General features: G+C 43.5%; 1 protein-coding gene across 1 annotated transcript; it reads right to left on the bottom strand.

The window, feature by feature from the left end:
- Positions 1–11,036: 11,036 nt before the first annotated feature.
- Positions 11,037–12,186, bottom strand: LOC109430858 (tetratricopeptide repeat protein 7B-like). Its single transcript, XM_019706955.3, has 2 exons — positions 11,966–12,186; positions 11,037–11,860 (listed from the first exon to the last, which is right to left on the bottom strand). Exons 1-2 carry the CDS (start codon positions 11,994–11,996, stop codon positions 11,502–11,504), a joined length of 390 nt encoding a protein of 129 aa, XP_019562500.1. The 5' UTR covers positions 11,997–12,186; the 3' UTR covers positions 11,037–11,501.
- Positions 12,187–12,502: the final 316 nt, after the last annotated feature.

Genomic DNA, 12,502 nt, shown 5'->3' with positions numbered 1-12,502 from the left:
CAGCCTGGCATCATCATCATCGTCGTCGTCGTAGACTATCGTACCAGCCGTTGTCGTAGAATTGAAATTCTTCAGTCCACCATTTCGCCTATCCTGCATCGGATTATGTCCCCGGTTCATGTGTTCGGGGTGGATCAGCAAAGTTCAGCAACACGCGATAGCGACGACGACGACGACGACGGTGGTAACTGAAATGTGAACGCGAATAAACTGGGTGGTCACCCCATTCGTGTTTTGCGCGTCCTTCTTCAGATGGTGTGTCTTGGCGAAAAAGATAAGGGATGCTGTGTATGCGGGTTTTGTCTGAGCTGGGGATGGTCAAGTTGAAGCAGGTTCTTAAGTCTTTTAGTTATTTTTTTTTATTTAACTATTAATACGTGAACGTGATACAATGATCATCAGCTGCAGCCGCTCTCTAATTTCAGTCGCACTCATTCATTTAATTTATTAGGTTCAAATTCAAATGTTTTTTTTTTATCCATATTAACGAGATTTTTAGCCCTAGGCTAAGTCATCTCGGGACCCACACTTTACTTCATTTCTGAAGGAAGAACTCACATTTTGCGAGTTTGTCGGGAGTGGGATTCGATCCCAGGTCCTCGGCGAGATAGTCAAGTGTTCTAACCATCACATCCGGTCCGCTCCACTAAATTCAAGTGTATGATGAACACTGAGTCAACAATTTGCCACCATAAAACTCGACGTGGCTGCAGCTCTCCAATATAAGTCCCGTCCAAAGCTCGCCAAATCAGTAAGAATGTAATTATTCTAGCAATAATATCTATGTCATCCTCAAACCAGAGAAATAGTCCGGATTTCAAAAAATCGTACCCTGGATGTTGAGACCAGCTCGTTGCAACGAGTTGTGTTGCACCTTCCAGGGCGATGTTGAATTAGGCAGGAAGTTCCATCACCTTTTTGTGGATGGCCGTTCTTTCACTCCCCCGGTAGCTGTCCGGTTTCCCAGATCTTCAGACTACTAACCGGTGCTGTCTATAGACACTATAGATACTATAGACTCGTGCGTGGAGGCGAAGACAACTGTAGTCAAACGAGTTGTCAATTCGTGTAGCCAATCGAGCATGACGTCACGATTTCAATAACGACAATGAATTGCGTGACGTCATAATCGCTCGGTACACTGTAAATTCATGGCAAAACGTACTAAAATCATATTGCTCAACCCTGTCTCCGCGATTCTATGGTATCTACAGTGTCTATAGTGCAGCCAGGTGGCCAACTAACTTCTAACGCGCTGCCTGATTGTTCTGTAGCTGTTGGATGACATTTTCCTAACTTCCCTCAGCACGGGAGATTGTTCACTCCCGTCCTTAAGCGCACCACGGTAACCATTTCTTTTGCTGACTTGATTCCTGTGCCTACATTCAGGTGGTCATCGAAGTGCTGAATCCACATTTAAATTATCTTACACTATAGTCTCGAACAACTATGAACCAGCACATAATGACGTGATTCCGCGGTAGTTTCGAACATCTCGCTTGTCACCGTTCTTGTATACTGGAAACATGAACGATTGTTTGCACAATTCGGGAAATTTCTTCTGCTGCATTTGAATACGTTAAGCTTCTGTTAGAACTTACGTATATCTTGAGAACGGCAGGTCCCCTTCTTGCTTCTCTGCTGAATATTGTTGTAAAGTGTGTGACTCGCAGTGAATAAAACACGTACAGTTAGTATGAACGAACAAATAGGAATAGGAAAAAATATTAAATGTGTTCTTCCTTCAATCTAAATAGGCTCTAATATATCTGATTAGAGATAATTTGATAACAGAAGTGGAAAATCTTCGGATATCAACACTAAAATTTATTGACATTGATGTAAAAAAAATATATTTTTTCGAGAAAAATAAAAAAAAAGTTAATTCATGATAACTTTTTTCAACGTTTAAAAAGTATCTATGTTTTAATAGTTTGTGAAGCATTTACATATTGTCAATGTACGTTCAAAATTTCATTCAACTCGGTTCACTGGTTTCCGATATATGACAGCTCAAAAATGAGTTGTCTAAAAAAAGTGTTTTACCCGAACGGTTCTAACTTTGCGAAACATTAATCAATCGAGCCCAAATTTGTACCAATGATGCACATATAATAGGTTGACAAAGAGTCAAAATTTGAGATTTTTTGCAGCGCTCTATGAAAAGTTATAGCATATTGAACTTTTTTGTGAGAGAAAAAAAGTTGCCTATCCCAAACATTTTGGCCGTCCCCTGTATATTACACTGCAGTTCTTTTTTGCTGTTATTCAGCAAACTTTGCTGATTTTTTTGTGCTGATTGCATTCAGCAATACGAGTTTACTTAGTATCAGCAAATATTTTTCAACTTGCTGAACCATCCAGCAATTTTGACAGTTGATCAGCAACGTTATGCTGAAATTCAACAAAAATTTGGTGTAGGGTATGTGTTCCATCATTAATCTCACGCTCCCATATTCATCCTATTCGAAAACAAGCGATTACGGCACCGATTGATTCCGTTCTTTTTGTTTTCATGGGTGCTCACTTCTAACAAAAAATACAAAAATAATAAACAAAACAAACAGCGCTTCAATCCTTTGTTTTTCGTAGGATGAAAATGGGAGCCACATGCTTAAGAAGGGAACCAACACCCTATATATATAAATTTTATGAAGTTGCATGACAAACCAAACTCGTACTCCAGAAGAGCGATAGCACTCTGGAAATTGTGACGTCCGGTTTTGAAATTTTGCTGTTTTCTGATCCGGCGGCATGTAATCACATAGGGGAACTTACGTATTTTCAGCAGTTTTGTTCTCTTCGTCATGGTTTTTTTTTTTTTTTTGAAACTTGTTGAACTCAGAATCGACCTCAAATATTTTCCAAACTAGCTGAGTTATATGCCCTAATTTTAGGCAATTTGGCGACAGCGGTGGATCTCTGTTGTTTGGGATCCTGAGAATCGCTGGCTGACCAAAACAACGCCATTAGATGCACCGTGATACGTGGGTTACCGTTGATTCCGTCTACCTTAATCAATATACCTGTGCTAGCCCATCCGGTTGAGCAAGCCATCCGGTATTAATCGCCCCCAGCATCGAGCAATGAATTGATTCCAGGTCATTTTATTTTTGTACCATCCAAAAACTTTTCTGGCATTTTCACCATGAGAACTCCGATTCTGCTTTTGTCCAGACCATGAACTTGGGGTCAAGACTGGTTTTTCCCATGATCGCACTTTACTCCCACGGTCGACAAGTTTCTCTTTGAATCAGTTATTTTCCGGAATGCACAGTAAACTTCAAAATTTAATTGAACCCAATGCGAAAATATGCACCGGAAATCAAAACTTCGAGCTCCGTACATCAACCAGTTGTGGTCTTGAAAGTGTCATTGAGCAAAGGAGCCATGGGAAATATCGACTCATGGAACATCATGGAGGTTCGACTGTATGTTCGCACTTAAGCGAATATTGTCATTTCTTCCATTTCATTACCAATTTTAGGGGATTTTTTTTATTACCCTAGCGGCGAAATCACCAATTAACAGTTGAATCATCAGGTAGCTCTTGACTTTGCCGAAGATGATCTACTTCTATCTGCTCTGGATCCCGAGTTAACGAAGTTTTAAACATTACATGACAACTAGCGCCACTTAGCGGCAAAATCGCCAACTTAATGTTGAATCACCAGATAGATTTTGACTTCCTGAAGAACTTTTCCGAATTTTGGTCTTAGTGGTTTATGAACGGCCCCTGAAGAACTTTGCCGTATACGACACTTTTCTATCTGCTTTGGATCCCGGGATAAAGATGTTTGAATCTTTACTTGACAACTAGCGCCACCTAGTGGCGAAATCACCAACTAATTGTTGAATCACCAGATATCACTTGACTCCATGAAGAACTTTGCCGAAGACGGCGCTTTTCTATCTGCTCTGGATCTCGAGATAGCGGAGTTTGCGATTTGAGTTGACAACTAGCGCCACCTAGCGGTAAAATCGCCAACTAATTGTTGAATCACCAGACAGCTCTTGACTTCCTGAAGAACTTTGCCGAAGACGACACTTTTCTATCTCCTCTGGATCTCCAGATAGAGAAATTTGAAGCTCTAGTTGATGACTAGCGCCACCTAGCGGCAAAATCACCAATTAATTATTGAATCACGAGATTGCTCTTGACTTCCTGAAGAACTTTGCCGAAGACGGCACTTTTCTATCTGCTATAGACCTCGAGATAGCGGAGCTTGAAGCTTTACTTGACAACTAGCGCCACCTAGCGGGGAAATCACAAACTAATTGTTAAATCACCAGATTACTCTTGACTTCCTGAAGAACTTTGCCTAAGACAACACTTTTCTATCAGCTCTGGATCTCGAGATAGCGGAGTTTGTAGCTCTAGTTGACATCTAGCGCCACCAAGCGGCGAAATCACCAATTAATTGTCACCAGATTGCTCTTGTTTGCCTGAAGAACTTTTCCGAAGACGGCACTTTTCTATCTGCTATAGACCTCGAGATAGCGGAGCTTGAAGCTTTACTTGACAACTAGCGCCACCTAGCGGGGAAATCACAAACTAATTGTTAAATCACCAGATTGTTCTTGAGCTACTGAACAAGTTTGCCGAAGACAGCATTGTTCCAAATAAAGTCGATCTTGAGATATCGCTTGTGATAACTTATGAGTGCTTCTACTGGCGAATATACATAGCAACCACTTCTACATAGCGCCTCTATCGGCCAAATTGCCAACTAATTGGATGATAGTTGGCATTTTGTGGTAGATCTAGTACTACAACTTTGCCAAAGAAAATATGGTGCTATTTTGTAATACGCCTGAGATATTCGCTCACACCCCCAATTAGGCGAAATCCCATAAGCTCTGTGATCCCCACAACACGGACTGCCGTGTAATAGGGATCCGTGTAATAGGTGGCCGTGTAGACGGAAGCCGTGTAGTAGAAGTCTAGACTGTAATCGGTAGTTGATTGTTCCCTTGAGGTACCGTACCACGCGTTTCAATTCGTTCCAGTCCTCGTGGGTGATGATTTGTCTTCCTACTCAGAATCGATACTGCGGTTGAAATGTCCGGCCTAGTATTCACAGCTACATACAGGACTTTCCCGATTAATTTCTGGTACACAGAGAAAAATTTCTACTCAGTGGCAGAGTTGGTCTTACTCAGAAATCGAAAAATCCTTTGTTTTCTTACTCATTTTCCGTTAAAAGTGGGACAACCCATTGCCAATGGGTTGTCCCACTTTTAGCCGAAACTGAGAAGGAAAACAAAGGATTGTTCGATTTCTGAGTAAGGCCAACTCAGTCATTGAGTAGAAATTTTTCTCGGTGTACTCTGCATTGCTGGGTAAGGGCGTCCCATCGCTTTCATTCTTGATGTAACCAGGATCCAGTGGAGTTTTTGAACCTTTGGCGTCTGCCAATCCGCTTGTTACTATCACTTCTCGGATATACTTCTGTTGACTCAAGAAATAATCGCCCTTCTCCACTTCCATACCCAGGTAGTAATGGATGTCACCTAGTTCACTGACCTCGAACGAATGTTTCAGGTTTCTCTCAAGCGCTTCGATCATCTTCGGATCTTCACTCGCCACTACTAGGTTGTCGACATATACCAGAAGGCAAGCCCGTGCACAAGGGGGGGTTTTGGGGGTTAAACCCCTCCCATTACCGACGCTTTTTACACTAGGCGCCCCTTCGCCTTTTGCCGAAATTGGCAAAAACCCCTCCCTTGGCGCCACTTCTGTGCACGGGCCTGCCAGAAGGTAACACCATTTTCCCTACAGTTGGATCGGATAGACACCGTTGAAACTGCTGCCGCTTCATCTCATCGTGTAGTCTCTGATTCGACGCTCTAGCCGCCTGCTTCAGGCCGTATAAGCTTCGATTCAACCGACAAACTTTGCCTTCAGCTACGTGTTCTGCAAATCCACATGGATTAGCATTTGATCGCCATTCAAGAAAGCGGTCTTGATACCGTATTGTTTGATTGTCATATTCTTACTTGCCGCAACCGCCATCAACGTCCGGAAAGTAGTTTGTTGTACGACCGGAGCAAACACTTCGTCGTAATCGGATCCGTATTGTTGGCTGAATCCTTGCGCAACCAAGCGGACCTTGAATCGCGCTATTTCTCCATTGACGTCTCGCTTGATTTTATACACCCATTTGCATCCAACAGCCTTTCGTCCTGGAGGGAGATCAGCCAACGTCCAGATCTTGTTGGCATGAATCGACTCCAATTCTTCGGTCATCGCTTTCTTCCAGTTCTCCGCATACGGGGATGCCATGGCCTCTCGGAAATTCTTCGGTTCGATCGCTGGTAGTCCACAGTTGGGATCCACTGACAGGCACTGGTCAGAATCGGGATTACTGCCACCGCTATCGAAGCTCGACTCATCGTTTGCGACCTGAGAGTTATTATGTACGGGAAAACCTATGCTCCGTATATAGAAATCTCTGTGCTTGCCTAGCAGAACGTGCTCCCGTCCGCTGCGCCTCAACACCTGTGACCGATGTGGGTTTTCCGATAACCACATGAATAGCAAGCATAAAATCAGTCTCAGACCATATCTGAACCATTCCGGAACCGGTTCCGAGTGTCCCGCCGGAAGTGGCCAATTATAAAAGTGAACGAAACCCATGCATGCGACACATTAAATAAAGGTTCAATTAACCCTAAAAGGGATACCTGGGGTTCATTGGACTCCAGGCGCCTTTCAGAGCTCGTCTTTGATGGAATACACTCAGCGAGGTGACGAAACTGAGGCCATGAAGGTATCCCTTTTAGGGTTAATTAAAGTAGTGTTCCGGAACCGGTTCCGGGTATCCCACCGGAAGTGACCAAATATAAAAGTGAACCAAAACCATGTATGCAACACGGGGTCTCCAGTTAGCCTAGTGGTTAAGGCTCTTCTTCTTCTTCTTCTTCTTGGCGTAACGTCCTCACTGGGACAAAGCCTGCTTCTCAGCTTAGTGTTCTATGAGCACTTCCACAGTTTTTAACTGAGAGCTTCCTCTGCCAATGACCATTTTGCATGTGTATATCGTGTGGCAGGCACGAAGATACTCTACACACTTAGAATAAATTACAGTATTCGGTGAAAAAAATCACCGAAACTGGTCTGTAAACAAGCAAACTACAGTATTACGGCGAAATCGATGAAATTGCAGGAGAAAATCGGTGAAATTTAAGAAATCACCGAAGAACCGGTGGAATCAGACAAATTTACAGGAGACCTGTGAATATTTTACCGAACAGATCGGTGATGGGATTATTTTACCGTACTACTGTAAAATGCGTTTGACAGCCACGCCGGCAGCTTCGAGCATCAGTTCTATTACAATTTGCGCATCATCTCCAAGCAAGACTCTCTTGTACAGTGGCAGCAAGTGTGGTTCCTGATCAGATGGTCATGTATTCAATCTCATCATCGACGTTTTTTATGAAAATATTGTTTTTTATGTGCTCGCATAAAATCGCCGTAAATTTGTAAAATTTACCGTACGTTCAGTGATATTGAGAATTCAGTTGTAAACAAACATACCGAACGTTCTGCGATTTTTACGGTAAATTTGTAAAAAGTACCGAACGTTCCGGTAATTTTGACAGATGCACTTTCCTGAGATTCGCAGTACGTTCGGTGGTTTGAAAAATCACCGAACTTTTTACCGTACTTTCAGCTGTTGAGATTACGGTAAAATTTTACCGTAATCCGTCATTTTTTCTAAGTGTGTATGCCCAAGGAAGTCAAGGAAATTTCCTTTACGAAAAGATCCTGGACCGACCGGGAATCGAACCCGTCACCCTCAGCATGGTCATGCTGAATACCCGTGCGTTTACCGCCTCGGCTATATGGTTAAGGCTATGGATCACCAATCCGGAGACGGCGGGTTCAATTCCCGTTCCTGTCGGGGAAATTGTCTCGACTCCCTGGGCATAGTGTATCATTGTACTTGCCTCACAATATACAAATTCATGCAATGGCAGGCAAAGAAAGCCCTTCAATTAATAACTGTGGAAGTGCACAAAGAACACTAAGTTGAAGCGAGGCAGGCCAAGTCCCAGTGGGAACGTAGAGCCATGAAGAAGAAGAAGAAGCAACACATCAAATAGCGGCTTTTCGAGAACCTGATGAACGGATAGCAAGAAAATAGGCTTGGGCCACATTAAAAACTACCGATAGTGTTCCTGAATCGGTTTCGGGTGTCCCACCAGAAGAGGCCAAATATAAAGACAACCAAACCCATTCATGCGACACATCAAATAGCTTTAAGGTGGCCTGATGAACGGTTAATAAGAAAACAAAAGCTCAGAGCATGTTTGGGAAAACCAGTGTGTCCCGGAACCGATTCCGGATGTCCCGCAGAAAGTGGTCAAGTATAAAAGCTAACCAAACCCATGCATGCGTGCATTACATCAAATAGCGGCTTTTTCGATAATCTGATATAGTACAGCAGGATAATCTGATTATAGCACAGTAGCGAAATAGTCTCAAACCGTATCTGTACCGAAAGTATCCCGGAACAGGCTCCGGGTGTCTCGCCGAAAGTGGTCGAAGGTGAACCAAACCTATGCATGGGCATATCAAGACGCAGTTTTTTTCAATAACCTGTATGAGCCAGCATTGTATGGGAAATTAATAAATTAATCGCACCAATCCCGAACGACTCTATGACATTTCCCCGCATTCCGTGCCGGTCAAGTAAATACGGAGTCGTGGGTTAGAATTCCACCAGAACACGTTTTTGCCTTTCTCGTACACTAAGTGTACTGGAAAGGCTATATGTTCACTCCAAAAATGACTTTTTGATAGAAGGCCCGGAGAGTCAAGTCACATATACCAATCAACTCAGCTCGACGAATTGAGGTGATGTCTGTGTGTGTGTATGTGTGTGTGTATGTGTGTGTGTATGTATGTGTGTATGTGTACAAATAAACTCACATCACTTTTTGGCAGTAAACCTCAACCGATTTTAATGACCGACGGTTCATTCGACGGGGAATCCGGTCCCATTGTTTCCTATTGAAAATGGTTTGGATCGGTCCAGCCGTTCCGGAGTTATGGCCATTTAGGTGTTCCGGACCGGTACCCCAGGAAGGGGTTAGATATGAAAATGCTACAAACCTATGCATGCGACACATGAAACCACGGCATTTTCCATAACCTGATGAACGGTATGCAGGAAAATAGTCTCAGACCATATCTGAACTGGTAGAGTTCCGGAACCGGTTTCGGGTGTCCCGCCGGAAGTGGCCAAATATAAAAGTGAACCAAGTCCATGCATGCGACACATCACATCGCGGCTTTTTTGATAACTTGATAAAAGGTAAGCAGGAAAATAGTTCCAGACCATATCTGAACCGGTAGTATTCCGGAACTGGTCCGGGTGTCCAGCCGGAAGTGGCCAAATATTAAAGTGGAGCAAACCCATGCACGCGACACATCAAATTGCGGCTTTTTCGATAACCTGGTAAACGGTTAGCAAGAAAATAGGCTCACACCACATGAGAAACTACCGCTAGTGTTCCGGAACCGGTTCCGAGTATCGCGCCGGAATTGGCCAAATACAAAAGTGAACCAAACCCATGCATGGGACCATCAAATTGCGGCTTTTTCGATAACCTGATGAACGATAAGCAGGGAAAACGTCTTAGGCCATATCTGAACCGGTAGTTTTCTGGAACCGATTCCGAGTGTTCCGCCGGAAGTGGCCAAATAAAAAAGTGAACCAAACTAATTCATGCAACGCATCAAATCACGGCTTTTTCGATAACCTGATAAACGGTTAGCAAGAAAATAGGCTCAGACTACATTAGAGACTACCGGTAGTGTTGCAGAACCAGTGTTGGTTGCTTTGCCGGAATAACGAATGTGAGCAAAATCAATGCAAGCGATAAATATGTGTAATTATTCTCTCCATCATAACCAAACTAAAGTGATCTTATCAAATGACACCATTTCATTCCTAAGGTGTAAAGATGGGTTAACGTTGAATGGGAAAATCAAAATTTCATCAACCCTGCACAAAATTTTTGCCATTCTCGTACACTAAGTGACCTATTGATAGAAGGCCCAGAAGGTCGAATCACATATACCAATCAACTCAGCTCGACGAATTGAGGCGATGTCTTTGTGTGTCAATGTATATGTGTATGTGTATAACATCAAATTACAGCATTTCCAATAATCTGACGAACGGTTGGCGTTCAATAATCTGACGAAATAGGCTCAGACAATATTTCAAATTGACGGTAATGTTCCGGGACCGATTCCGGATGTCCCGTCGGAAGTGGACAACCATTTAAGTGAATCAAACCCATGCATGCGACACATCAAATCGCGGATTTTTCGGTAACCTGATGAACGATTGGAAGAAAATAGGTTCAGACAATATTTGAAATTACCGGCAGTGTTCCGGAACCGGTTTAGGGTGTCCCGCCGGAAGTGGTCAAATATAAGTGAAATAAACCCATGTATGTATGTGACATATAAAATAGCAGCTTTTTGTACAACCTGATAAACGCTTATATGTTTAGGCCACATTAATGATCACCAAAAGTGTTCTAGATCCTGTTCCGGGTAACCCGTCGGATTGACCTGTTGACTTCACTGGGCACAGTGTATCATATTGCTTGCCTCACAATATACAAATTCATGTAATGGCAAGCAAATAATGTCCTTCAATTAATAGCTATAGATGTGCCCAAAGAACACTAAGTTGAAGAGAGGCAGGCCAATTTCCAGTGGGAACAAAGAGACATAAAGCAGAAAACGAAGATTCTCAGAAATTCCCAGTTACCTACCCCACTCGCATATGAGACCCATATGTAAAAAGTAGGAAGTGAGAAAACGGCATTTGAAGTTTGAAAACTTGTTTCCATGTAAAACTTTGAAAAATCGTCATAACTCGATAATAGGTCGCGTGAGCTTTTGGGCAAATGCGCTATCAACACAGTATATTCGGTAACACTACTTACTGGAGTCCTTGTTGGACATCAGCGTTCACACCTACAGAACATTCATGGTGTCAGTCCTTCTCGTGGTCGTGTTCACTGCCGGCTTTGGCCAGCTGCACCTCCTACATCTCCCGCCAAGATGGACCCTCTCCAGCACCTCTTCGACGTCCTTTAGGTACAGCTCAAAATGGGACTTGACGTGCAGCAGATTGTCCGGGAATGCTTCGGTCACATCCTGGAAATGGCTGAACAGGTGCAAACTGAAGGTGTGCTCCACCCAGAGGGACATCGCGTTTGTGATGTAAAGAAGAGCTTCGGTGATGTTGTGGTTGAAGGAATGTTGGCAAGTTAGGTAGTATTCTGCCAGGTGATCATGGGGATCCATTAAAACCGCCTTTTCATCGACACCTGCTGCAGACCGATTCCTACGTAGAGCTGAGCATGAGATCGCCTGAATGTCTTGACCTCTTTGACCAGTGCTTGTTCGGCAAGGGCTAGTCCTTCCTTGATTTGATCCAGATGTTCGTAGCATAGTCGGGCATCAATCAGGCAACTGAAACTGTCCATTGGTTAGAATGTTCCTTCAAGGCACAAACCACATGCTTGTAATGGCCCATGGCGATCAAACAGACAGCGTACTGTTGCCAGTTGTGATCCTCCCAGAAGGTAAATTTTAGCGCCTTCACCGAGAAGTCGTTAGAATCGGCTTGGTTCCAGCGCACCGTGGCCAGTATCATTAGATTATAGATCACAGTCTCGGGATTCTGCGATAGAACAGCGTCTCTTACGGCCAGCGCTTCCGCGATTAGTAGCAACAGTACCGTTTCCTCATCCTGGTTCCTCGGAATGAACTGCTGCCGCCGCATTTTCTTCATACGCCAGGATTCCAATGCTTCGTCTGAAACTAATAATTGAAAGATAACAATATCGTTGTATTAAAATTTCGCATAACTACAGAGATTGGACCCGGTCGCGGAACCGTTGGCGCCGCCGGCGCCGCCAGATTTACCTTGCTCAGCGGACGACGCCGTCGCCCACATTTCCGCAAACGATTTTTTTGCCGAGTGATATTCTTCCACAATTAGAAGAACTCATCCACCGTGCTTCAGGTTCCACGAAACACATCTCGCGGAACGGCATTATGACCGGAAAGACGTCGGGAGAACGGAACAATCCCGAAACGACCGGACACTTACTTCACGCACGTAATAATGACACGACGACGACGGACGCGACCAACCCGGGAGCTTCTTGACAGCTGCCGAACAACGTCAGCGTACCTAAAAATTTTGGTCCGGGTGGTACTGTCAGATTCAAAGCGGCAAGCGCTACTTTTGAAAAGGACGGAAACCGACAATAACAAACCGAACAAAAAATATTAAAACATTCAACAGAAACCTTTATTTGTTGTTTCCGCTTTTTTGTGGTAGATAAATGTAAATTAAGTGCGGCATGATGAATTTGTTTACTAGAAGCGAAAATTATATCTATAAAACAAGTAAAGGCAAAATAGTCGCCTTTCATAAAATTAATAAGAAACTCATGT

This window comes from Aedes albopictus, chromosome 1 (assembly GCF_035046485.1).
Source record: "Aedes albopictus strain Foshan chromosome 1, AalbF5, whole genome shotgun sequence".
NCBI lineage: Eukaryota > Metazoa > Arthropoda > Insecta > Diptera > Culicidae > Aedes > Aedes albopictus.
This window is presented reverse-complemented; position numbering and strand designations above follow the sequence as displayed.